General features: G+C 49.2%; 1 protein-coding gene and 1 long non-coding RNA gene across 5 annotated transcripts in view; both read right to left on the bottom strand.

Moving 5' to 3' along the window:
- The window catches only part of LOC141570539 (uncharacterized), a 35,472-nt gene extending 28,225 nt beyond the window's left edge, over positions 1-7,247 (bottom strand). For both annotated transcript variants that reach the window (XR_012494629.1, XR_012494628.1), the window contains exons 1-2: positions 6,805-7,247; positions 3,534-3,617 (exon numbers count right to left, since the gene is read on the bottom strand). This is a non-coding gene — a long non-coding RNA (uncharacterized LOC141570539). The remainder of the gene's footprint in view (positions 1-3,533; positions 3,618-6,804) is intronic.
- Positions 7,248-13,165: 5,918 nt separating this feature from the next.
- Positions 13,166-27,398, bottom strand: part of ACTN1 (actinin alpha 1) — an 88,803-nt gene continuing 74,570 nt past the window's right edge. Inside the window, exons 11-22 of one of the 3 annotated variants that reach the window (XM_019733475.2) lie at positions 25,789-25,936; positions 22,623-22,773; positions 22,009-22,117; positions 21,402-21,542; positions 20,215-20,397; positions 19,774-19,908; positions 18,439-18,618; positions 17,588-17,734; positions 16,537-16,617; positions 15,987-16,052; positions 14,647-14,805; positions 13,646-14,379 (exon numbers count right to left, since the gene is read on the bottom strand). In XM_019733475.2, the coding sequence (XP_019589034.1) occupies positions 14,221-14,379; positions 14,647-14,805; positions 15,987-16,052; positions 16,537-16,617; positions 17,588-17,734; positions 18,439-18,618; positions 19,774-19,908; positions 20,215-20,397; positions 21,402-21,542; positions 22,009-22,117; positions 22,623-22,773; positions 25,789-25,936 (1,659 nt within the window). In that variant the 3' untranslated portion in view covers positions 13,646-14,220. Of the gene's footprint in view, positions 14,380-14,646; positions 14,806-15,986; positions 16,053-16,536; positions 16,618-17,587; positions 17,735-18,438; positions 18,619-19,773; positions 19,909-20,214; positions 20,398-21,401; positions 21,543-22,008; positions 22,118-22,622; positions 22,774-25,788; positions 25,937-27,398 lie in introns of all 3 variants that reach the window. The other 2 variants (XM_019733476.2, XM_019733477.2) reach the window with 2 other exon arrangements.

Genomic DNA, 27,398 nt, shown 5'->3' with positions numbered 1-27,398 from the left:
TTACCTTAAGACTGTGGCAAGTGGGAAATAAAGTCATGAGTCATGTATTAAAAGGAAACATTCGACAGAACAGAACTGATGGGTAAACCAAATCACGGCTCGTGTCTGCGTGGGCAACAGATACAGAGACCCCCATGCATCGTAATCTGCCCCTGGGGCACAAATGGTCAGGGCTACAGCTCAAGCACAGCTGAGGGAGCTCGCCGCCTGTTTCACTATGTCCTAAATAGAGCTGACAGGAATTATCCAGGACTTGAGGACAGGAATGACAAACTGGCTTTGGCTTTGTCCCCTTAACTTTATCCAGAAGGAAGTAGATTAGGACAATATAGAGGGAAGCATAGGGCGTAGGGGCCCAGCAAACCTGCGTTTGAATCCTGCTTCTGCTGCTTACTAGATCCAGAGTACGTAGGTCACTCGCGTCAGCTCTTTTGAGATCCTTATTCAGCTCTAGGCTCAGAAGCTTCTAGAAAGCCCTAGTTCATGGCTCAAGCTCCTCTGGTTCTGGAACAGCTCAGTAAGCTTGGCCTCCCCGGCCTATCTCCACCTCCTGTCTCCCCAGCTCTAATTATGGGTTTCCTGTTGCCTTCCCAGGCCCACTGGGTCTTTACCAACCAGCCTGCCCCTTGCTCTTCTGCCCACCCCAGACCCTGGGGAAAGAGGCCATAGGAGCTCCCAAAGGTGGCAGTTTGGGGAAAGAGAATACGGTAATTGCAAGTTCTCTGTTCAGATTGAAACTGGCCAGCAGGATGTTTAGGCCAGGACCTTCACTTTCAAAACAGCTGATGACAGCAGAGTCCGCTGGCAAGACGTGTCTGGGTTCTAGCCTCAAGGGAGCCAGTGGGAACAGCAGGCCAAACCAGGGTTGCTGTCCCCCAGAGAGGCTGAGGGACACCTCTCCTTTCTCCTCCCCTAGGCTGCAGCCACTCCCCAACAAGGACCCAATAGTCATCATGCATGCCCTCCCCTTGCCCTGGGCTTGGGCCTTGTTCTCACTGACACTTGTGTGTTCAACTTCTTCCTGCCAGGCCTGGTGGACTCGAAGTTTATGCTTCGGGTCTGAAGTCTCGGTGGAAGGCCACCTCCAGGCAGCCTGCAATTCTCCCAGGCCCACTGGTCCCCTTCTCCTCTGCCCAGACACACCTCCCTGCCAGCACTTCTCACCTATACCACCACGGTGGCTTTGCTACTCTCAGGGATCCACAGATATTTGTACCTACAGTGAGTGGACAGCTGCACACAGATATGCTAATCATTAAAGGAACCTAACCTGTAGCCTAGGAATTACTGAAACAACCTCCCTGCTCAAAACTACCTCCCCAAGGAGATAAGGAAGGTATGTACAAAACTAATGATTGTTTATCAAAAGATAGTTTATTAAAAGGTTTATGTGGTACCACGTAGGACCCCAGCAACCAGAGTTTGTTGACCAAAAGCAAAGAAGTTTCACCATCTGCCTCGGACGCTTGCTGGTGTACAGATGTCTGTGGTCATCAATCACCTCCTGACCTCTACCCCCTCCTGTTCCCCACTTCCTCTGACATAAAAGTAGCCTGAATTCTATCCTTTCTCAAGATGGCTCTTTAGGACACTAGTTCACCATCACCTCAGCTTGTTGGCTTTCTCAATAAAGTCACTTTCCTTGCCCCAACTCCTTGTCACTCAACTTATTGTCTGTTGGGCAACGAGCAGTTTGAGATTTCACTCGATTACATAAAGGGTCCTGAGACCCAAAAGTCTGAGAACCAGGGAGTGAGTGTTTAATGGGTAGAGTGTCATTAGGGCAGATGACAAAGTTCTAGAGATGATGCTGATGATTGCACAACAATGCAAATGTACTTAATGCCACAGAACTCACACTTTAAAATGGTTAAAATGGTAAGTTTTGTTATGTGTATTTAACAATGGAAAAAAAATTTAAGAATCACTATAGGCTTAGCTCAGGGAGCAGGCTATAGACATGTTATAGAAGCCGTGTAGAGGAAGTTTTGGGAAAAATTAGACTCAAAACTTTAAAAACAAGGATCATCCTAGAGGAGTGCTTCACATACCATTAGCTCCTCTTTCATTAACCCATTATATAGATGAAGAAACTGAGGCTCAGCCAGGTGGAATGATTTGCCCAAGGCCTGCACCCATGGGATGTGAACCCTAGCTGAAGAGTCTGACACCCCAGGGACACAATCAACTCAGCCAAGGAGCTCAGCTCCAACAGAGCAAGGCTTTGTTATGACCAAATGCAATTTAACCCAAGAGGCCCTTTTACATTTGAAAGGAAATACCACATTCCCACTACAAAGCTGTTTTACAAGACACTTTGTAAGTCAGTCGCTCCCCCCACCCCCACCAATCTTTGTGCCTCATCAAAGTCTCAAACAAAGTCTCATCAGGGGACCCAGATTGGTTGTGATACAAAACTCTCATCACCCATCACCACAAACATGGGGCAGAGGCCGGAGGGCAGGGTAAACAGGGACATGCAAATCAACACCACAGGGTCACTTCCACTTGCAGGTGTCACCCAGGGGGAACAAGGCAGGCTGCTAGGACTATAAATTGCTGATCCTGCTTTAAAGGCACCTAATGAGAAATGGACACCCTCCCATAAGTGCAGCCATGGTGTCTGGTCCGGGGTCCATCTCCAGTGCAGGAATACCACCTGGGTCAGGGCTAAAGCACGGGGAGACCACAGGGCCACGTGGCCAGGGCCTCAGGTTGGACTTGGTCCTCCTCACTATGCTTACAGGTACTTTGACAAGATTTGAGGGGAAAGTTCATCATACAATTAAAATGTGAGGTCCATCAGGAGACCACAGAGCCTATGGTAATTGAATTAAAATGCTAATTAATCCTGTAGTGATTTGTGATGCATTCATTTGTTGAAATGTAAACACTTACAGTGTGAGCTCTTCTGTAACCCAAATTTCTCTCTCCCCTGCCCCCCCCCCGCACGCACGTGTGTGTGTGTGTGTGTGTGTGTGTGTGTGTGTGTGTGTGTGTGTATAAAACCTCGTAGCCCTCAGAGTCTAGCTGACCCGAGTAGCTGCATGGAGCTGTTGGGGGAGGGGACAGGGTCCTGGGTGGCCTGTGGCCCCAGCACCTCCTCCAGGATGAGCCTGGGGTCTTGATCCCCAGACCCAAAGACAGCAGGCAGCTGTTACCGCTGGGCCACACAATGGGCAAGAGCCTGATAGAGGCTAGTGTTCTTTGTTTTCACCTAGGATTAGCCTTTTGGGGCTGCAAAAGGTGGGGGGAAGCCTGCACCCCTCAGATGAAACAGCCTCCCAGCCCCGGTACACAGAAACTGCCCCGTTTTTTCTGAGCCCCCACTTTTGGTCTGGTGGAGCAAATTGCAAATGATTAGTGAAAACAGGGCTGCCTGCAGGCAGATTGTTCCACACCAGTTATTTCACTTCCTCTTCCTGGAACCCCGCTGATCCCGCTTTAGAGAAGAGATCAGAAAAAGGGAATTTAGAGAAAGTGGCAGAGCTGGGATTTGAACCCGGGCCTGACTGCAAAGCCCTCACCCTTACCTCTGACCAGGCTGAGGCAGCTCCTGGTGAGCAGCTGCAGAAGTGACTCCTGTTTGCATGGCAGGCAGTATTTTCCATTTCTTTCTATGGGAAAAAAACACAATTTTTAAAAAACATTATTTTAAAACGACACTTTTTCTAATGGAGAAGTTGGGACAGTATAAAGTCAGCACGATACCACCACTCACAAATAAATACTGAAAATTTGGGGTGGTTTCCTATATACAGTCATTCACTGATACATAAACACAATATTGGGATAGAATGTGTTTACTATTGAGAGCTTGTTATGTGCTAGATGCTTTGCACTCCCTCTGCCAAACACCCCCACTTAATCCTCCAAATAGTCCTCAAATGGAGCTTATTTCTAACCTGTTGAAAGATACCGTGTTTCCCCAAAAATAAGACCTAACCAGACCATCAGCTCTAATGCGTCTTTTGGAACAAAAATTAATACAAGACCCGGTATTATATTATATCATACTATATTATATTATACTATACTATATTATATTATATTATACTATACTATATTATATTATACCGGGTCTTATATAAGACCTGGTATATTATATTATGTTATATTATATTATATTATATTATATTATATTATATTATATTAATTATATTATATATTATATCCGGTCTTATATTAATTTTTGCTCCAAAAGACACATTAGAGCTGATGGTCTGGTTAGGTCTTATTTTCGGAGAAACACGGTAACCTGAAGCATATTAAAAATTTTAAGAGTTTATTTGAGCAAATATCAATTCAAATCCGGTGTCATCCAATCTAGCAGAAGGAACTCCCAGGAGCTGCATGAAATGACAGACTTTTATAGACAGAAGGGTGACACAGAGCTTAGCATAAGTGACTCCATTTTGTACCTGTTGTCTTCTGGGGTTTTTTGTTTTCATTTTTAATTTTATTGGGGAATATTGGGGAACCATGTGTTTCTCCAGGGCCCATCAGCTCCAGGTCATTGTCCTTCAATCTAGTTGTGGAGGGTGCAGCTCACTGGCCCGCGTGGGAATCAAACCGGCAATACTGTAAGAGCTCATGCTCTAACCAACTGAGCCATCCGGCCGCCCAGTCTTGTTTTTAACAAACCCCGTAAAGGAACTGAAGTTAAGAGAATTACTTAAGTTGCCCAAGGTCATGCAGTTGGGAAAAGAGCTCAAGTTGAAAAATAAGCAGCTAGACTCTGGAGCTTGAGCTTTCAAATAACGGGGTTCATCTTCTACGTCAAAATATGACACCTGGCATATTAAATATTTTAAGCTGAAGGAATCTGAGAAACAGCGCGTGCAAGAAGGACTTTCTGACCTTCCCCTGAAGCAAGTCATAAACCCTCCTGAGAGAGGTGCCCTCCCTAGGCCTGGAAGAAAGGGGCTTCCTTATCTCCAAGATGGAGGGATGCCGAGAGGAATCTAATGGAACAGGACTTGCTAAATTTCCCCAGGTTACTACCCGTAGCTCGTACCCTCTGTCCTATCATATTTCTCCACAACTTTCCACACTTCATCCAACCTAGCATGAAAACGCCCAGGTTTAACCACTTCTTTGGGTTTTCATTTCCTTATGAAGGTTCCTGTGTCACTTAAAACTTATATTAAATACATTTATATGCTTTTCTCATGTTAATCTGTCTTTTGTTACAGGGCCCAGTCCAGAACTTAGAAGGGTAGAAGGAAAGACATTTTTTCTCCTCTACACAAGCCTATGATTTCCTTTATACCCTATTTGGGGCTTACATTTTGAGCACTCCTGCATGCCATCACCTGCGAATTCTTCTCATGCAATTGTTGGTGATACTTTGTATTAATATTTCTTAGTGAGCAAGGTTTAGGCACACCAAGAAAGACAAAGCTCTCAGGATCTACCTTGTATCCATCCATACATGTTTCACTTTCAGACTGGGGCCCTTACATCTGTTTGTACTCGGGAACCAAAAATCCTATGAGCATTTTTAAGTTTTGTGTTTATTTCAATAAGTAATCTGAAGATTTTTTTACAAGTTTTAAAGGTGACATTTTTATACCAATATTTCACATTTAAAAGACATTTTACATTAAGACCTTAACTTTCCAAGTTAGGATTTTCTCAAACTGGGTTCTGGGATGTTTTCTTAGAAATCTGTGAGAACACATTTCTTTTAAATAAAGTTATTTTTATTTTTATTTTTTTAAATTTATTGGGATGACAATTGTTAGTAAAATTACATAGATTTCAGGTGTACAATTCTGTATTACATCATCTATAAATCCCATTGTGTGTTCACCACCCAGAGTCAGTTCTCCTTCCATCACCATATATTTGATCCCCCTTTAAATGAAGTTATTGTTCTAGTTGAGTTAGCCTGTGTTCCTGAAGATTCTCTAATTTGTAGTTTTTCCCAAATGCAAATTGTGTTACATATAATTATAAAAATAACACTTGCTTCATGCAAAAAAAAAATTATCAGACAATACAAAATGGTATAAAGTGTAAGGGGGGCAGACACTAAAGAAAGAAGCACTATGGGGTGTGGGAGTGAGGGGAGCCCCCTGGTCCTGAGGGATGGGGAGTGGGAAAGCAATCTTATTGGTTTTGGGAAGCAAAGCAAGCATCATCTTGCCCGCCAGCCTCCTACTTAGGGACCCACTGTCTGTGCAAGAGCAGCTAGGTCAGCCACCAACCCTTCCCCTCGCCCTCCAGGGCCAGGTGGCTCCAGGGTTTAGACCCCATGTAAAGCTTAAAAGGTTTGGCAACTGCCAAAGGCCATACATACACCACCACATGTAAAGCAGAAGCTGGAAATACACTGTTCACAGCTCCATCCTTCCACCCCAGTGGCTTGTCCACGCTGCCCCCCACGCCCCTTCACACACCTAGGCCATTTCAGGGTGGAGGAGCTGGCAGCGTATTTTCCTCTGGGCCTCTCAGAGCCTAGTGCAGTCAACCCTTCCCCCACTCAGCCATGAGGGCTCAGTCCTCAATCCACAAAGCAGGGTTGAGACTCACAGGGTCTGCTTTCCACCCAAATCACTGGGTCTAGGCAGAGGTCCCCAAGACGCTTAAGGCCTTGGGCCTGGGAAGCCATCAGGCCTGTGGCCACTGCCCCAGAAGACTTTCCCACCTCCCTGAGTGCCCTTACGCAGCCGTTAGGCTGGCCAGGACTTCAGCTGGCTGCTGCAGATCGCAAGGAGGCTGGCTGCCCCCACCCAGCCTGACTCAGAGTTTTCATGCTGCTCTGGTTCCTCCAGTCCCCTAAGCAAACCCTGGACTTACCTGTACGGGATCTCTTCCATGCAGAGTACGTGTCCTGTCCTGATTTATTTGCTCTCTGTGGGCTTCCCTCAAAAGCAGCCCCACGGTCACCAGGACTTGGCTCCCAATCGGCCTGTTATAGCACCTCAACTTTCCCACAGGGCCTTTCCCAGGAATCAGCTGGGTTGATGCTACCCTAGTGACACCTGGGGCAGCTGCTCCATAGGTCCAGCAAACCCTCACTCAAGCCTGTGCCCGGCAGCGGGGGCACTTACCATCCTGCACTCACTCTGTGACCCTTGCCAGACAATGCAGAGGTCCCCAACATCAAGGGTTCAACGTCAGCCATTGTTTTTCTCCTTCCAAATGTGCCTGGTTGCTTCTGCTGTCCCTCGGTGGCACAGATCAAGGCCCCTCACCACCTCAGGAATAAGCCAGCTGGGACCTGTTGGGAGCAGGGCAAATTGAAGGCAGGTGGGTGAGGGCTCTGGTTACTCCCTGGTCCTCTCTGGGAAACGCTGTAAGGACACATTTGACCACTGGAGGGCAGCATCCACCTAGCTTATTATAAGACCAGCTTTCTGAAAAGCAGCATTTTCTGGTAGCTGTGTGGGGAAGGGGAAGGTGGGAAGCCATAATGGGGGCTTACTGGACTCTTGGTTAGTTGCTTTGCCCCAGGATTCCATTTACATCCACCCTACTCCAGGCAGCCCTTAGTGAATAAAAGTGTTCTAAAATATAACCTATAAAGACAAGTTTTACATAAAGAACCCTATTTTCTCATTGCCTTGAATTATAAAATGAGAATTTTTGTTCCTAAACCTGGGGCCTCCTACAGGTGCCCAATGACAGTCTTCTGAGTGCCCACACGCCTGACCACCAGGACTCCCCACTCCTCCCACAGATACACAGGAAGCTCCCTATTTTCTCACCCTGCCTGCCACCTGCTGGCTGCACCTGAAGAAACCTGGAGGCAGCCCAGAGAGGTGGCAGCCCCTCCTTGCACACTTGGTGTTCCCTTCTTAACGCAGCAGCAGGAATATATTCTCCAGCCAGTGGGTCTGAGTGCTCTAGTACTGTGTGAGGATTGGGTGTGGGGCTCCACAATTGATTTTCCATCTGCATACCCATTCTTCAGGCTTTGATCTGGTGTTTGATCTTACTAGAAGGTGTTAATGGTAATTTGAGACAAAACCGGGATTCGCATTCCTATATCAAATGGTGAGGCAATAACACTAAGTCATGACTGCCACCTGCTAAGTCACCATTAATTGCGATTGGCTGTGAAGCATCCCAGTCTCAGAGATGCGAAAATTGAGGGTGAATTGAGGTAGTCCTTATCAGGCCCCCTTTTGGGTTATCTGTCCCACCTACCGTGTTTCCCCGAAAAGACCTAGCTGGACAATCAGCTCTAATGCATCTTTTGGAGCAAAAATTAATATAAGACCTGGTCTTATAATAAAATAAGACCAGGTCTTATCTAACATAACACTGGGTCTTATATTTAATTTTTGCTCCAAAAGACACATTAGAACTGATTGTCTGGCTAGGTCTTCTTTTCGAGGAAACATGGTAGCCTCTGAGCAATGGCCTCAGCCTCAACATCGTGTCAGACCAGGCCAGGCTGGGCCAAGTGGCTCCTGCAAACTTGGAATTGGGACTGACCTCTTGTGTAGAGGAAACGTAAACATTGGGGCACTGTGAGGTTGGCCTCTTCCCATCACAGGGGTCATGAGTGACCAGAGAAAGCTGGGCTCTGGAGAGCAGTGAAGCTGATACATAGGGAGGAGCCGAGATAAGATGGACAGAAAGCAGCTCTCAGGTTCCCCGAGGGCTTTCCAGTTCCTGCAGCTGGTCTATACCCAAAGCTGGGATGCCATCTAGCTCCGGGGTTCAGGGAGACACCCTGAAGCCTTATTTGTTTTGTCTAGAAGCTGGTTATTTGGTCCGTGTTACTGCACCATCTTAGCTGTGTTTGCTCAGGTCCTAACTGCATTTCAGACAGGCGCTTCCCCACCACTCTTGGGACTTTGAAAGTCCTGATGGTCAGATTGACTTCTGGAGCTATGGTTTAGCTAAAGGACCCTATCAGGCGGTCTTGTAAACTTTGGACCCTCTTGACCTCAATGTGTGCTTCTAGCTGACGTACAGGTTTGCCTGATGCCAGGTGTGAGAGGGGCTGGTTATGTGTCTAGTGCCATTCTTTCGGGCACTGCATAGAGATGGGGTCCTTTGGGGTTTTTGGTGGCAGTGCTACTGCTCAGTTACCCGTTCTGTCCCCCTAAATTTGGCCTAGTCTGGGGTGAGGAAGCAGCCTGTGACTTTGGGGACCTTCTCCATGTGAACTCATCTACTCCATTCAGGGAGGAAGCCCACCCACAGCAGTCAGCCCTTCAGTCCAGTGCCACTAACCCGTTGAGTTAACCAGCCCACCAACCTCCTACTGGGCCATCATTCCGGCCCTTTTGGGGTTTCAGAGCTCTGCAGCATCCATCCCCCTCCTCTGTGGACTGGCATTTTTAGGGCTAGGGGCTCTGGTCTAGCAGCTAAGGCAGCCTTGCCAGGGCCAATGTTGCAAGCTCAGGTCTTTGAAACTGGGCGATTTCTCCAAAGCCTCAAGCCTGTAACATGGGACGCTGGTATCAGTGAGGCAGCCAGGCTCACCAGAGAAATGGACAACAAAGCATGTACTAGTTTCCGACCGCTGCTGTAAGAAATTACCACAAACGCAATGGCTTAAAATAACACAAATTTATTATCTTCTAGTTCCAAAGGTCAGAGATTCAAAATGCGTCAGCAGGGCTGCTGCGTTCCTTCTGGAAGTTCAAGGAGAGAATCCGTTTCCTTGCCTTTTCCAGCTGCTAGACACTGCCCAAATTCTTGGCTTGTGGCTTCACGTCATTCCAATGTCTGCTTTCATCATCACTTCTCCTCTGGCACTAGGCCTTCCTCTTATAAGGGCACACTCAGATAATCCAGAATAATCTCTCCACCTCAAGAGCCTTAACTTCATTCTATCTGCAAAGTCCCATTTGCCATGTAAAGTAACAAAATCACATGTTCCAGGATTAGGACATCTTGTGGGGCTCACTATCCAGCCCACCAGAGCTTAGAGACTGGTGGAGGACTCCCCTGAATGGTATTTTTCTACAGTCAGGCCTTTTTCTTTAAGCATATTTAAAATAGCACAACAAACCACAGCTGATCTTTTAAAAACTGTATTAAGACTTACTGCCACTTACAAAATACCTACCACATGCCAGGCACAGGAAGAAATAGCATTATCCACCCCATTTGGGGAGGTCATTTGCCCAGCTAGTAAGTGGCAGGGCACGCTTAAATCCACGTCTCTCTTGAAGGGTACTGATGTCGGAAGAGGTTGTATTTCTTTCCTCTCACTGAAAGGCAGGCCCTCGTCGCTGGCTGTTTTGGTTGGACAGCTCAGAGGTGCTCCCCGCCCGACTCACACCACTTGTGGACATCTCTACACTAAGCACCAGAAGGCCTGCATAGGCCAGAGAGCTGACAAAGCCTCCATCCAATCTCTCCTTTTAGGCTAGGAAAGTCCTGTATGTCAGTCCTGGTAACTCACTCAGCCTGGTGACTGTACTCTCCAAGCACTGATCCCAGGTCCAGGGGACAGCTCTGCGCTGGCCCAGTGATGGAGCACACAGCACATTCCTGGGACAGGCCTGGTACCTAGAATGGTCATTAGGATTTTGCTAAAAGGCTAACAGGCCAGACAGAGGAACTATTTTGTAGTTGGCCCTCATGAGGGTGTCAACCAAGTCCCTATACACGGATAGGCAGAGGCAGACGAAAATAGAAAAGCAAAGCACGTTCCACACAGGCAGGAAAGAGATGCAATGAATTTATCCCATTGATGCAGGAACAATCAACAGCCACCTGGGTCAGGATGGAGAATTCCATTTACCCAATCATGTAAAGTACGTTGGAATAGGTTACGATGAAAGCTGGGCAAGGGCAAAATCCAAAAGACATTCAAAGGGTGAGCAATGCAATGGGCTGCAAAACCAATGCCAGATGGAGAAAGCATGAGCGTGGGGACAGTATCTGACTATGAGAACCCATGCCATGAGTTCACATGTGCCTTGGGTGGAATCACCCTGGATGTGTGTGAGCACCTCATCTTGTGTCCTGGTTTAGAATCTCCAAGTGATATACAGCGTATCACGATCCTGAAGCCTTGACTCCAAAACCACCAAGTAGTGAGGGGACTTGAAATCCCATTTGGAACTAAATAAATGGAGTGAATCAGACCCTTAGTATTAATATTTTGGTGTGTTCAGCAGTTTTGTACAAATCATGACAGTGTGGATTAATTTAGGGTGCTTGAACACGTCATAGAAGCTGGCATATATTAGCATTGTGGTTTTCATCTGAAATGTGTAATTAAAATTAGATGTGCGATTTTAATTTTGGAGGTGTAAGAGAATTGTTAGCAAACTTTGAGAGGCTTTGAACTGCTCCAGAGAAGTTGATTACTACACTTATAATACTTTGTTTCCCCAAAAATAAGACCTAGCCGGACCATCAGCTCTAATGCATCTTTTGGAGCAAAAATTAATACAAGACCTGGTATTATATGAATTATATTATTATTATATTATATAAAACCGGGTCTTATAATAAAATAAGACCAGGTCTTATTTTGAATTAATTTTGCTCCAAGAGACACATTAGAGCTGATTGCCGGGCTAGGTCTTATTTTCAGGGAAACACAGTATTTCAATTGCTTTGTGCTAAGCAAGAGTTTTGTTGCTTGGATTTGAATCTGCCTGAGTTGGGAGGCTGATGTCCTGGAAAGAATTATTAAAACTTGGAAATAGGTTTAAAATATTAAAAGGCATTTAACGAAGTTTGCAAATGGGGTTAATTGGGAGGATTTAATCTGTTAAATGTATGCATGCTTAGGACAAGCACAAGTTATTTTTACAGAAAAAGTTACATTATCAATATAGCAAGATGTACATGATGCCCTTAAAAGCTTAAGAAATAGATTTTTTAATTTTCACCTCTTTAACAAATTGAAATTAATTTAATCATTGTTATTTGCACACATATAAGTGCCCTTAACATTGAGCAACTCAAACAAGGGCATTTCTCTTAAGGTTGTAGAATAACTTGGTAAACTCACTTTTGTTCAAATGATGAGGTTTTTTTTTAAAGTGAGCTCTGATAAGGAAGCAGATCATACTGGTACTTCTGGAAACTGAGGCATGTTAAAAGCGCTTGCGCTTTTGGGAAACTTTCTGGTTGGAACCATTTCCCCCTCTCCTCAAGTCCTATAACACTGTGACCTCTTGGTTAGGCTTGCATGTAAATAGCTAAAACAAGGGATCTTGTGTATTGGCCTGTTTCACAAAACTGACTCTCTGAGACCAGGTTTGCGCCTTGTTCCATGGTGTTCCCCACGGAGCTGCAGCCACAGCAGACCCATGGTGAACATTTACTGGACCTTTTACCAGCTACTGGTAATACCTACAGGAATGCTTCTTAAAGTAAATGCCAACATTCCTCGCCCCCTCACCGGTGTCCTTCTCCTGAGCAGCCCCCTGACCTGGACCCTCTTTCCCAGGGCAGCAGGTATTCCAGACACTTACTGAACTCAGTCTGAAACCAGAGGACCCTGTACCGACTGTCATCGCTGGCCCCAGTTCAGTAAGTTCTGCTTCAGTCTTAGTCCTCTTAAATGAGGTGACATATCATGTTAAGAGTTCTCTTTCTAACAGATCCTTCAATCCAATCCCTTGAAATTTAAAATAAGATTGACCACAGCTAACATTTATTTGTACTACTACCCTAGGAGCTCTATGTGTTTGTTATTGCATTGACTTTCCAATAGCACTGTTATCCCCACCTAATACGTGAGAGAACAATAGTGCAATTTACCCGTTTTGGAAATGGCAGTCATAGATTTGAACTCTGGCAGTCAGGCTCCATAGACCCAACTCCCTGTCACCACCACACTAAACTATGGAATACAGATCTACGGCTTCCGTTGCTAACTTCCATTTCTGTAATCCACTGTGCTGTTATTATCCATGCTATCTTTGACAGTCTTCATTGCCTGCACTTTGAGTAAAAGAGCCTCAGGGAGGAGAGACAGGTAAGGAGGAAAAACAGGAGAAGCTACAGTTTGCACACAGATCCCCTGGGATATTGTTAAAATGATTCAGAAGGCCGGGGGCGGGCCTAAGAGTCTGTATTTCCAAGAAGCTCCCAGGTGATGCTGGATAGCTGCTGTCTATGGGACATCTTCAATAGTAAAAGGTGAGATAACTTTTACTGAGACAACTCAATTTGTCCCCTGTGGCAAAAATAAAAGAACTCACTTAAAAAAAAAAAAAAAGGGTATAAGTCATTTGAAAGAAAGTGTGTTTATTACCAAGTTATCACAGAACTATTTGATGTTACGGAAAAACAAACCAAGGTGGGACTTAACCATCTAGGACCTTAACCATCCACGACCTTATTTTCAATTCAGAAGAGCCTTCTGAGGAAACCACCTTTCCCTTTTTAAAACAAAGAAACTGAAGAGCAAGAAGATTGAATGTGTCAGGGTCAAAAACATATTAGGGGGGATGTCCGGGTGCCCCAACCATCCTTGAACCCACACACATGTCTGTGAAACAGCAAGCAAGGAGCAAGCCATGGGATCGTTGCTGCTTTAATATGGCCTGTGCCAAGCAATACCAATTCTGTCCTGACCATTTTTAATAATAGGCAATATTAAAATTAAAAAGAAAAAAAAAAAAAAGCGTGTGCTGATGAAGAGGCTAATCACACCTCTGAACTTAAAAATGAGACAAGCGACATAAATGCTCTTCCTTAAAAAACAGCCATTTCAAAAGATTTTCTTTAATATCATAAAATATTTTCATGGACAAGTGAGCTAGCAAACACATGCACCAATGTGCCTTTTGACAAGATTACACCCACCCCTACCCCCCCCACTCCCACATCAAGGTGGACATGAGATTGGAGAAATGAATACAGCAGATGGAACAGATAGAAAAAAAAAATTGATAAAAAGGATGGAATAAAACATTGTGCTTGATTATTTTCCTATGTCACAACAAAACAAAACATTTCGGTGCAAATAGTTAATTCTTCCTCTTTTCCATTTAAGTCTGGTGGAGAAAAAAATACTTTTTCTATAATAAAATATGCATTTTTTTTGTTTTTCACTTTTTTAACGTAACTTTTTTTCTTTTCTTTTTTGCAGAAAATAATTTGTAAACTGTCACTTGGCGGGCAGGGAGGCTCGATGCCGCGTGGGTCCCAGCTCGCCCTGTTGGAGGCTGAGTGCAGAACCCGAGCGGGAGAGAGGAGACAGCGGAGGCGCAGGGCGGGGCTCGCACGGGCAGGGCGCAGGGGGCAAGGGTGTAGGACTGGCTGGGCGGGTTAGAGGGGTTAGAGGTCACTCTCGCCGTAGAGCGCCGTGGAGAAGGACATGTAGTCCAGAGCACCGGGTACGGCGTCAGGGCCGGTGTAGGGGGCCATTCGCGCGATGCAGTACTCAGCCTGGTCAGGTGGCAGCTCCCGGCGCAGCTCGTCCACCGTGATGTAGTTCTGCGGAGAGAGTGGTCAGGACAGCCAGTCAGGACAGCTGCAAAGCCCAGCAGCTGTGAACTGCACTGTCCCACATTCCAGCCCCCTCCTAGGACTTCTAGACACGGACACACACACACCCCACGTACATATGTATACCTGCATACAGTGGGGCCCTGCGGGACCCTGTATGAAGGGTGATGTTAAGTGTTCACAATCTCCCCTCCACATCCCAGCCCAACCTGTGCCTACCAACCCAGCTCGCCACCCACACCATAGCAAACATACCTTGTCGCCAGCCAGGATCTTGAAGGAAGCCATGACTTGGTCTGCTGTATCTGTGTCAGCTGTCTCACGGGACATAAAGTCGATGAAGGCCTGGAATGTCACTACCCCTAAGCGGTTGGGGTCCACAATGCTCATGATGCGGGCAAATTCTGCCTCTCCCTGGAGAGAAGAGCCAAGCCCAGGCCTGTCAGCCTCTGAGCCACAGCCTGCTGGGAATTTCTCAGAGGGACCTGAAGCCCCTGGGGGCTCAGAGTGGCCTGTGGCTGTTAGAGGGCACAGCAACCCCTGACCTAACCTGGGTCGTCCTGAGGGTATGACAGCAACACCCACCAGTGAAGACCCGACTCAGAGCTTCCCACCCCCTACAAATGCCTGGGCTCCTCTTGGAGCAAGTTATGAAAATGCTGGTAATAAGACAACACACAGCATATATTGCTTACCAGACACTATTCTAAGCGCTGTGTATATTTTAATTTACGTAACCCTCACCATAACCATACAATTTAGGTATTTATTATTTCCATCAGATGAGAAGCCTGAGGCCCAGACAGGCTTAGCGACTTGCCCAAGGTCACACAGCCAGTAGGTAGCAGAGCTGGGATTTGAACTTGGGCAGTCTGGCTCCACAGCCTGTGCTCTCCCCACTTTCCATGTGCCAGCCAAGTGCACAGCACTCATGTAGGTTCCTTCGTTTAACCCTTACAACAGTTCTCACCTCATCCTGGCCCCCAAGCTGGTGATGGCAGAGCTGAGATTTACTTCTGGGTTAACTACTCCTAGAACCCGTGCTCTCGCCCCTGCGCTGGACTGTCCAGGAGCTCTGCACTTTGCACCATGGCCCAGGAGTCACCTGGCTGCCCAGCTAAGGCGTGTGTACTGTTCAGAAGGCCTGCATGAGGCCAGGCAGCTGAGAAGGTTGGGGAGGAGCCTGGGGCAATGGCACAGGATGGCAGGCTTGGCTGGAGCCACTACCAGGGGAATGGTAAGAAATCTCCCCGCCTTGTACAAGCCAATCCAAACCGAGAATGTCCAAACCACCAGTGCATCCTACCAGCCGTGGGCCAACCCAGCTGTCCATGGTAGGAGTGAGAAAGCCTGTCTCCACAGTAAATACCGAAGATAAACTGGCACAGACTGGGGTGAGAAGGCCAGGCCTCCAGGACACACAGGCCCTGCAGCTAGGCTCTGCCTTCAAGGCACCATCTTGTAAGGACCACAACCTTGAGGCTGCTGGGGAGGGCAGCCCCTCGCCTGAGGGCCTCCAGACTCCACGGCTAGGACGTGGCCTCTGTGGCCAGCTGGCTGCTCCACACCAGGACAGAGGGTGGGGTTTACATTACCATGTTATAACCCATGGAGATAAGGCAGGCGCGGAAATCATCTGTGTCCATCATGCCTATCTTCTTCTGTGGGGGCAGTGGCACCAAGACACGAGGAGGGTCAGAGGTGGAATGAAAAAGGGCCGGCCCGGGGCCAGGAAGACAGGGCACAGAGGGCCAGAGGGGAGGATGAGGTGTATGGTTTCAGGGTCAGGAAGGGCCAAGGAACATAGGAGTAGATGTAAATACACAACCGGGGAAAATGTCCACAGGAAGGAGGGAAGACAGAGCAGGGAGATGCAAAAGTCCGTCCACAGTATGGAGAACGGCAAGGAGAGAGGAAGGCAGGCACGGAGCAGGTTCCCACGAAAGACAACCGAGAGCAGAGTCACAAGTCGGAGTAGCGGGAGGAAGAGCCAGGTGGGGACAGCAGAAGACGAGGAGCCCCACGGCCCACAGGAAAGGGGGGACAGGGAGATCCAGACAGACAGAGAGAAGAGAAAAAGGAGAAACGCGTTATTTCTCGCCCCGGATGCCAGCCCTGAGCGTGCTCCATGCAGGAGGCAAGTACCTGGGGGTCGTTGCCAATATCATAACCCAAGCTGATGAGGCAGGCTTTGAACTCCTCGGGACCCAGCGTGCCGGAGTGATCCTGGGGCCGCCGTGCGCCAGGCAGCGAGCCATGCGGTGCCAGGGAGGTGGAGGCCGTGAGGGGAGGGGATGGGCCATGCCCCGGGGGAAAGGGTAGCACGTGTGGGGAGACACAGGGACACAGGCATGCGGATGAAGAGGGTGGAATAGTGGATGGGGTAGGGGAGGAAGGGAAATAAAAGTGCACACAGTTAGACACATGGACGTGGTCCCATGGGTGCCCTCTCCCTGGCACACGAAACCCTGCTCTGGGAAGCAGGCCAGAAGGGAGCACAGTGAGCCATGGGGGTGAGAAGCCCCCAGATGTGCCCAGCCCACACCCAGCCTGATGCCCCACCCCAGCTTCCAGGTGGGCTTCACCCAGTCAGGGACCAGGAGGGCAGTGAAGCAGGCAGGGTGGTGGGCAGCATCTAACCCCATGCTCTCTCCCACCCTATGTGGTCACCCCAAAGCCCCAGGGCACTGGGAGGGGCACCCATGTAAAACCTGGCCTGTGCCAGAGCTGGATGAGAACCCAGCTGACAACTCTAACATCCCGCAGAGTATTCCAAAGGCTGTCCCAGGGGTGGGGTGGGATAGGAGGGAGCTTCTGCTCCTCTGTCCTGAGGCATAGGCAAAGGACAGTCCCCACAGCTAGGGGCCAAAAGCCTTCACTAGAGGCTATGGTGGCCTTGCTCCCAAGGACTGATGACTCACGGTAGGAGAGCAGGGGTCAGGGGTTCTCTCTCCACCCACAATGAGCTCTTTCCAGGAAAGCAGAGAGGCTCATGGGATACCAGGACTGGCTTTCCAAGGCCAGCATCGTGCAGGACAGGGTCAGGGAAGGCTGATGGCAGCTCCTCCCTCTCCTTCTTCCTCCTCACCTGCCCAGGAACTGGGTCTGGCATAGCTGCCCACACCCTTGGGCAGTGCCCTCCAGGGCCCTGGGGCAGGGGGCTGCTTGAAGCCAGTGCAGGGAGTGGGTCTCTCACCCGGTCAAAGTGGTTGAAGGAGGCCCGGAACTCATTCATCTGCTCCTGGCTGATGCCCTTGGCGTCCCGGGTCAGGATCTGGTTCTCCACCTCGTTGATGGTCCTGGCGATGGTGGTGAGGAGCTGCTCCCACCCCACGCGGATGTGCTGGGAGTGGGCAAGGGGCCTGTCAGCATAGGGGCCACAGGCCTGGGCCCAGGCTGCCCTTGTCCACTCCTTCCCCTGACCACCCAATGGTCAAAGGAATCAAACCTTGCCTTCCACCCAGATTCACAGTTTCAGAGGCAGGGGAACCAGGACAATGTACCAGGGCAGAGGACCCAGAGGATGATGAGGGAAGCACGGGCAGGGTGGTCACCTCTGCCTGGGAGAGCAGAGATCAGAACTGCCAGCATGGGTCAGGTTAGGAGGAGGGCAAATTTGGTAGTGGAAGATTAAAGGACAAAAAATTGAGTGATTCTCTGAACATCCAACTCTATAACCACACACATATGCCTTCAAGGTCAAAACAAGTAGTTGTTTCGAATGTAGGTGCCTAAGCCAGCGTTTGGAGACCACGGGCATCAGTACCACTGGGGTGATTATTAAACATTTAGAGTCCTGAGCCCCACCCCAGACCCAGTAAATCAAATTCCGAAAATCTGTATGCCAACAAGCTCCTTGGGAAATCCAGAAGACATTGAGGATTAAAGACCCAGAACTCCTGGGGTGAGGAGAAGTGAGTACCGCCTCACTTCAAAGCAAGAATCTATGGCCAGTTTCCTTGGAAGATGATAGCCAGGCCCCTGCCCCGACCCAGGTGGGGGAGCAGTGGGGCTTCCTCCCCAGAGAAGCAAGGCCGTACCACCCACCTCCATGGTGTAGTTGGTGTGCTTGTTGTCAAAGATGAGTGCCTCCTGGATGAGCTGGTGGTCACCCTCCAGCTGGTCAATCTTGGGCTTGTAGTTGACAATGCTCTTCTCATACTGCCGCAGGTGGCTCAGTTGGTCCTCCAGGGTCCCGTGCATCTCGATGGAGATCCTCCCTATCTCCTGCTCACCCAGGAAGGAGACCCTTGTCAGACCCCACTGTGCTCCTGGGGTGGAGACTGGGGCCCCCATATCATTGGTCAACCCCTCAGATGATTCTCGGCTCCCACCCTAGCACCAGGGAGCCCATCGGGTAATTAGTAAGCCTGGAGCTACACACATTCAGCGTGGGGGCTCTTTGGTATGGAAATAGCATCATAGAGGTGTGTAACAAGCATTGTGACCACTGGATGAAACACCTCCTGTCAGAAAGGGGATGTAAGCTCAGCTGCTAACCTAATCTCTGCTTGCTATTCAAACTCCCTTCCTAAGCTTATTCCTGACCACCGCTCATCTCAGGGACCCTGGCTGTGCCCACTGAGCCAGGTCCTCACGGCCTCAGTGCACCTGACTTACCTCCTCAGTGGCCATGATCCTACAGTTCTGCAACTAGGATGCCTGCCTTGGCCCAGCTCAACCCACCTGTCTCCATGGGCCAGGTCTAACCCTTATTTCTGTCTGCCCTCCATCCATGTAAACAAACGTTTTTGTGAAAGCACTTTCTATGCACTCAATTCAATCCAGCAAATATTTCCTCAGTACCTACTACAAACAAGTTGCCAAGCAGATGGGGGGTGGGGTGCAGGGGAGACACAAACACGAACTCAACCTAGGCTCTGCCCTCAAGGAACCCAGAGGGACACCCAAGAGATGTCCCTTCCCTGATCTACAGCCCCCTGCCATCTGGCCCACACAATCCAGCAAAATGTCCCACGCTTCCCAAGGTTCAGTTCTGTCTCTGGGAAGATCCTCGTCTTTGACCAAACTCACTGCTCAGGAGCAGTGGTAATGGAGGAACAGAGACTTGGTCAGCCAGATAAGCCATAAGGGTAAGCTGAGTCAGCAACCCAGGCGCTGATCCCTCTGTGGGACTTTCTCATGTGGCTCTTCAGTGGTGTCCCTATGTAGGTCTTTGCTCCCAAGCCAGAGAGTGGGATCAGCCTGCAGGCTTCCCCGCATGAGCTCCACACCCTCTGTAGGGGAGCAGAGTACTCATGGGCTCAGGACCAACAGTCCTCCATGGGTCCTGCCTGGGATGGGACAAAGCAAGCCTGTCCGTCTGTGATGGCGCTGGGAAGGGGTGGAAGCCCCATCCCTGCCTCCCACAATGAGACCCACCTCCATCTTGGTCTGGATCCAGGGCCCGATGACATTGGCCTGTGCGCCGAACTGTTTGCGTAGCTTCTCATTGTGCTGTTGGCGGGCATGCTCCTCCGTCAGGGCCTGGTCCCTCCGAGGCACCAGCTGCCGCACCTGGGGCAGGAACAATCAAGGGACATTGGCGGTGGGGCCAGCCATCTGCCCGGTACGTCAGATGAGGAAACAGAGAACCCATGAAGGGAAGGCGCCAGTCAGTAACAGAACAGGAGTGAAGACATTGACCTGCTCTAGAAATGCAGGTCATTTATTATCTTGACGGATAATGAGTATTGACTATGTGACAAAAAGAAAAAAGAAAGAAATCAATACAAATCAATCAACCAAAAAAGGGACACAAATCCCTACCCTTATGAAACTTCCAATGGCCCAGCCAACGCCCCACCCAGCCTTTGGACTCACATGGTCCCATTTGCCATTGATCTCCTGAGGCGTGATGGTTGTGTAGGGGTTGGTGCCCGCCATGTTGACGTGATAGGTCTGGACAATCTTGGACACCTCATTGTGGATGCCCAGGATGGCCAAGCGCTCCTTGTCGGCGTCGGGGAGGGTGGCCTTGAACTGCTCATGGGCTGTGGTCAGTCCCTGGACGGAGATGAGGATGCAGGAGAAGCACTGTGACTGGAGGGGCTGGTGCCTCCATGGGCAAGATGGGTGGAAGGGCCCCCAGAGACCTGGAGGCGTCAACCAAGGATTCTCATAGCTAAGAACCAGGAAGGCAGGGCTGGCCATGGGAAGGTGAAGGCAAAGCCATCAAAGCAATAGTTTCATGCTCGGCGCTGGTGAAGTTGCAGCAACCCTGGGGCATTCACCACCCCACAGTCAGGTCAGGAACAAGGGGTGCCCTGAGGCCTGCTCCAGGTGACCTCCTCAGCGCTTTGCAAAACCCTTTCAATTTAACATTCTGCAGCTGTATAAAAGAATAAGGAAGCTGTATATTGATATGAAACAAGCTCCAAGATAACTGTTAAAGGTTCAAGATATAGTAGATAATAAAAACTACTTTTTGTGTAAAAAAGGGTGTGGAGAACGTATTAATAAATAAATATATTGGGGAGGGCAGGATGGCTCAGTTGATTAGAGCGCGAGTTCTTAACAACAGGGTTGCCAGTTCAAGCCCGCATGGGATGGTGGGCTGTGGTCCCTGCAACTAAAGATTGAAAATGGCGACTGGACTTGGAGCTGAGCTGCACCCTCCACAACTAGATTGAAGGACAACGACTTGGAGTTGATGGGCCTTGGAGAAACACACTGTCCCCCAGTGTTCTCCAATAAAGTTTAAAAAATAAATAATTAGATTTGCTCGCATATGCAGAGACAGTGCTTACCTCTGGGGAGGGGCATTGGGGGCTGGGGGACAAGGGGTAGGAGCAAGAACTTATTGCACATTCTTTTCACCTTTTAGATTTTATGGCAAGTGCATATATTACCTAATCAAAATAAGCAAAATGCAAAGGTTTTGAATCTATAATAGCCTTGGGATGCTGTCCCTAGTCCTCTTCCCCACAGGGGCAGGGCTATAGGAGTGGGACTGGCCGAGGATAACCGTGGGGGAGCCGGCCTCCAGGGTTGAGGGGCTTGCAGCACACCTGGATCTCCTCGATGGTGTGCACGATAAAGGTGTCCTGCAGGTCCTCCATGGCGCCCTCCATCCAGTTGTTGAAGGGCGCGGCCCGCTTGGCGTACTCCAAATACAGCTCGTCAATGGTCTCCAGTAATTTCTCTGTCCGCTGGAAGTGCCAAATGGGGTGCGGGTAGGGAGATGTTTAGCAGAGTCATATCCAGAATTCCTCCCCTTCCTCCAAGAGCCTCCACGATCCTCCTGGCCAGCCCCAAGGGTTCCAGGTCTGGAAACACCAGACTAATTCAGACAGAAAGAACAAGCTCTCTGGGCCACTGGTTCTTTAGTTGGAGTGTACGGACTACCCCACATTAGAATCAGGAAAGTGTTCAGATGTCTGGGGTTGGGCTATGTGCACTAAACCAGGGCAATGATATGATTAGGGCAAGAGAGGAAGCATCTCCACAGAGCAAAGCCCAAATCCAGTGCCAATGTGAGCCTTCAACACTAAGGCCAGAGCTGGGGAAGGTCTAGGGGACCCAGTGGAGCCTTTTGACCCACAGCAGAGTCATGAAGCAGAAAGGGGCACAGAGAGCTGCTGGCAGCAGGCCTCCATCTCTCGTGGGGACCCTCACCTCCAGGGCTTCTCTCCGCTTCTGGGTTAGGGCCCCCAGATTGTCCCACTGGTCACAGATCTTTTGGCACCGGGCATTGACACTGGGTGAATCGTAATAGTCCAGCTCACTGGGAAGGAAGAGACAAAGAGTCAGGTGGCCCAGGCTACCTCTACGGCCTGCTCTCCAATTCCTGAGGCTGGGGGCACTAGTGGTGCTGGAAGGTCAGGTGCGCTCCCTTCATCATGACCTTCCAGGTGCCTCTCCCAAGTCCCCAACTCTCGGACCACTGGGAGGAGGCCAAGAAGGCCAGTCCTTTCCAAGTGTCCCCACCTCAACCTTGGTTGGAGGCACTGTCAGTCTTGACCTGATGTTCAACATCAGGGAGCTACCGAGGCAGTGAGAGCTCAGAGCCAAGACTTGGTCAATCTCTAGTGCTGCACTGGTTACAGGTAAGGACCGAAGGCCTGTGACAGGAGGGGTCATGGGCTCATTCCCCACCTGGAGGAACATTCTTCGCCTTCTGTATTGACAACCTTCCTGCCAAGGCACTGGGCTGTACCCACCCTCCTCACTTATCAGGGTCACACATCCATCTCCCATAGCAGCGCCGGCCTTTGGCAGGCCGCACTTACTTGAGCTCCTGTGCAATGGCGGCAATCTGCTCCACACGGTCCTGGTGGGCAGCAAGGTCACTCTCAAAGGCCTCATGTTTCTTGAGCAGGGCCTTGATCTCTGAAAGGGTGGCCGTCTCATAATCCTTCTGCCGCAGCATGAGCTCTTTGCCTGGATTCGGAAAGATGGTACAAGGCTGAGCTGAAGCTGGAGGCTGAAGGGAGGCCCCATCTTCCTGAACTGACCATCCACCCCTCAGGGCCCCAGAGGCTCCACTTCCAGGGGTATATCCCAAGGAGATGCCCACCGTACAATGTCCAATCATCTACAGAGAAAGCAGATGTGCGACCAGAACATCCACCAGCGGGGTTGGGCCAGGAAAGTTACTATTCTCCATGGGGCACATATGGCAGCATCAGAAGTGGTTACACACTACAAGGCTACGTGGGACTATGGGGGATGTATGGCGTATGACACTAACTTTAGGAACAGCAGGAAACAAGGATCTACGCCCTGTGGTATAACCAGGAAAAAACAAGCCAAGCAGTCAGGGGTACTCCATCTTCAGTTTCTCTTCTTATTGTTGCTAGCCCCCATCAGCCCTGCAGGGACCCCTCCTCTCAATTACTCAGTGTGTCCAGGGCACTCTACACAACATCCATCAATGGCCAGAGCCTTCTCCAACCATCAGGTACACTGCCCTATCTCTTCATGGGTGGGCAGGGCTTACATTTCTTGGGTTTCTATTTCCTGGGAGGAAAATGGGATGAGATAAATATGACCTCTGGGAGACTGTTGTTAGATGATAGTCAACAGTCGCCTTGTGAAGTGACTTGCACAGGAAAGAGGCCTACATGGCCTTCTTGCATGCCCTCCCCGTGTGTGCACGCCCATCCCCGTGTTTGCACCCCTACCCCGTGTTTGCACCCATCATGGATGCTCAGCCCCTCTCTGTAAATGAAGGCGGGGCTTCGAGGCTGAGGTTCTGTGCCCAATATGACATTTCTTTCCTTCCCTCTACTCTTTAAGTCAGAATAATAATACAACATAAAAAAATTACAGAAGTGCCTGCATATCTACTCCTTTTCAGTCTTTCCTTATGTGGATGTGGTGGTAAAACCACAGGGTATATATAAATTATGTTTCCTGCTTTTAAAATATTCAGCAGCGTATCATCAGAGTTTCTACTTCGGCTCTACAGTCTTCATATGTGCCCCTCTGACAGCTGCAAAGCATTCTGTCACTGGTGTAAACACTCGCCGCCTTACTGTGGGCAATCTGGCCCCTCAGCTTGCACTACCGTAGATGGTCTCACTGCAAACATCTTCAGACATGAGACTTCTCCCCATGTTTAGGATTAATTCTTTAGACAGTCTTAAGAAATGGAGTTCCCGGGTTAGCAGGCAATAACATTGTTAGGCATGAATGCATGTGGCCAGACCGCTTCTGTCAGAGGTTGTGCCGGCATCTATTGCTGGCAATGCCAGTGCCACTCATGCCCTTGCTGGTGGTTGGCAAGTGGACAGCAGGGTAATCCCTACTCTGTACCTTGCTGTGAGCTGTTCCTTGGCCCCAGAGAGGACATGATAGAAGTATGTGGGTGAATCGGTACAACCTCCATCATCCCCCTGCCACTCTGCACCACCCACACCAGGATAAATAACTCCATACGAGTACATGCACAGTGGAAGGCGGGCAACAATCTCCTATCACTGTGTACGAAGCCCAGCATATGTACTTACAATGGAGAGCTAAACCCAGGCCCCTGTCTGAGTCCAGCGGACTCCTATCTCCTACCAAGCCAAGCCACTCCCAAGTGGCCGTAGGAGGTGGCCATCGCTATTCATCTTCAGCCTAAGGTGTGAAGAGCATGACAGAGCTGAGTAGAGAAGCCACAGGGCATTGAGCTCCACCAGTCAATGGGGTCTGTCCCAGGAGCTCCAGCTGAAATGGATGCAGGGCCCTAAGATTTGGGCAGCCCCGTTCCCCTCTCCAGCCCGGCCAAGGTTCTGATGAAGACACTATTCCAGGTATGATTTTTCTCTCTTTGGAGTTAACCTTTCCTGCCAATAAGCAGATACCAGACATAGTCCAAGTGCCTCCAGGTCAGAGTAATGGAGACACACACGTGCTAAGGCAAGGGCTCTGCTTCTCTTAACTGGAGGCCAGAAACAGAAGTAGGAAGGCAGTGGAGGAAAAGTACCCAGGGCAACCATTTCCGGAGTACTTCCGAGATGCTGGACACTCAACTAAGCATTAAATGTACTATCACATTTAAGCCTACTGCAGCCCTATGGGGAGGTGTACTGGGTTGAATAGCGTCCCCCCAAAATTCACATCTACCCAGAACTTCAGCATCTGACTGTATTTGGAAATAGGGTCTTTGTAGATGTGATTGGTTAAGATGAATTCATAATGGATTAGGGTGGGCCCTAATTCCAATGTCTGGTATTTCCATTAGAAAAAAGAGATTCAGTCACAGAGACACAGAGAGAAGCAGCTGTGACAACAAAGGCAGAGACTGGAGAGAGACAAGCCAGGGAATGCCCAGGACTGCTGGCAACCAGTCGCTGGGAGGAAGCATGAGATGGCCTCCTTCTCAAAGCCTCCAGGAGGAGCCAACCCTGCTGTCACTCAATTTAGGACTTCCAGCCTCCCGAACTGTGATAGAATATGTTTCTGTTGTGTTAAGCCACCCAGTTTACGATAACTTGTTATGGCAGCCCTAGGAAACTAATACAGGAAAGCACCACATCATCTGCATGGTACAGATGAGGAAATGAGACCTGGGGGTTAAGTCACTCGTCCAAGTTTATACTGCTTCTAGGTGGCAGGATTCGAACCCCAACATAACTGATTCAGGGAAGTAGAAATCAGTGTGGTGACCAGGACGATCAGCAGTTAACACGTACAGAGCGTGTGCTACACCAGGAACTCGTCTCAGGGCTTTCTATGTACTAACTCATTTCATTCTTATAAACCTATGAAATTGATATTATCCCCACATTACAGATGAGAAAAGTGAGGCAACCAAAAGGCTAATGAACTTACCTAATGTCAAAAAACTAGTAAGAGAAAACAAAACTAACAAAAAGCAAAAGAAAGATTGGTGCTGGTAGCTGGGTTGGGCGGGGTGGGCGCATGAAAGCCAGAACCTTCCGGAAGCCAGGAGGCAGCTAGCATTACCGTCCGTCCAGGCCTCGTGGATGGAGGCCTTCTGCCGGAACTTCTCCGCCAGGTGGTCGAGCCGCTCCAGCCTCCGGATCTCATTCAGCAGCCATTCCTCATAGCCCTTCTCTGCCTGCTCCAGGCAGCCCCAGGCATTGTTGATGTCCTGTGGGGATAGGAGGTGTCAGGTCAGGGCCGGGCGTGGGCCTCAGCCCCTGAGACCCCCACAGCTACTCCATGCCTCCCAGGAGGAGACTCTTTCCCATCTTGGCCATCCCCAGCTATACCCACCCAACCCCATGGGTATTTTCCTGGGCTCTTGAGCACAGGCCACCTAGGCAGAGTGGGGCCCAAGTTCATATGGGCCACCCAGCTATGCAGCTTTGGGGTTCCAGCCTTATGGGGAAAGAGTCCAAGGCCCTGTGCTGCCCCAGGACTGATTTCTAACAGGATTCTAACCACTTATAGAGCTTGTAGCGCCAGCCAGGTACAGAGAGCAATGAACTGAACAAAGCAAGCAGGCATGGGGGCCTCCCCACCTCCCCACATATCTGCATCTGCTCACCAGCACTGGGAGGTAGCCTAGAGCCTTCGGGGACCCTGGCCTGGTAGAGTCAGCTAAGAGTCTGAGGACAGTGACATGCTCTTCAGACACAGCTCTTCAGATAGGAAGCCACCAATAGGGCCACCCCCTACAGCACAAGTGTACCTGGCTGGGCAGTGACAGGCTGAACCTGGCCTGCATGGCCCCCAAGTCCCCAACTTGGTCCCCACTGTCTGCCAGGGGTCAGGCTGCATCTGCCCAAGGGAGGGTACTTTCTCTAATGTGCACAGGGCACCCTCTGCCTAGCAAAACAGTGGTTCTGGCCACCGAAAAGCTGCTATTTCAGCCTGGAACCTATAAAAGGACTACAATTGTCCAAACTGCATACACAGTGTCCAGGGCCTTTTTTCTCTCCTCCAGATTCCCCGGGGAACCTGCCTCCCTCCAGTGCTGTTTGCACATTTCACCTGTTCTGTCTCATGCCTGCCTCATATGCCCAGGTTTTTCCATTCTCCATTTGAAAGAGCAAAAGCTCTATCCTGGTGAATTTTAAAATTTCCTTGGGTATGTTTCTCTGGCTCATAAAATTTCTCCCCCAATCCTGAAGAGAGGGTACGGAGGAATAACATAAAAAGTGACATGAAGAGTATTTAGTGACATGGAAAGGTAGTCACAATATGATGTTAATTTTTTTAAAGCAGCTTATTAAATAAAACATGCTTTAGAATTTGCTTAAAAGTTGTATAGAAAGACTAAAAGAATCTCCCCACCACACCCGCAAAAAATTTGAAGGTGATACTGGGTAGTAAGATTATAAATAATTTCTAGTTTCTGTATTTTGCTTATTTGTATCTTAGAAGTTCCCTACCACAAAAATCTGTTACTTGTTTAAGTAATAAAATTTAAGTGCTTAAACAAGATTCCACGGAAGTACAAATTATCTTTATCGCTACTGAACTATGCCCTGTTGGGTTCAATATGTGAACCAGAACGTCAGGAGAGAGGAGCCAGCCCACAGCTGAGTGTGGGCTGGAGCCTGGGGGTGAGGAAGAAATGACGTCTGGGGCAGTGTACGCACATAGAG

This window comes from Rhinolophus sinicus, linkage group LG03, assembly GCF_036562045.2.
Source record: "Rhinolophus sinicus isolate RSC01 linkage group LG03, ASM3656204v1, whole genome shotgun sequence".
In the NCBI taxonomy this organism is placed as follows: domain Eukaryota; kingdom Metazoa; phylum Chordata; class Mammalia; order Chiroptera; family Rhinolophidae; genus Rhinolophus; species Rhinolophus sinicus.
The sequence above is the reverse complement of the archived record's forward strand: the minus strand, read 5'-3'. Positions and strand labels throughout refer to the sequence as shown.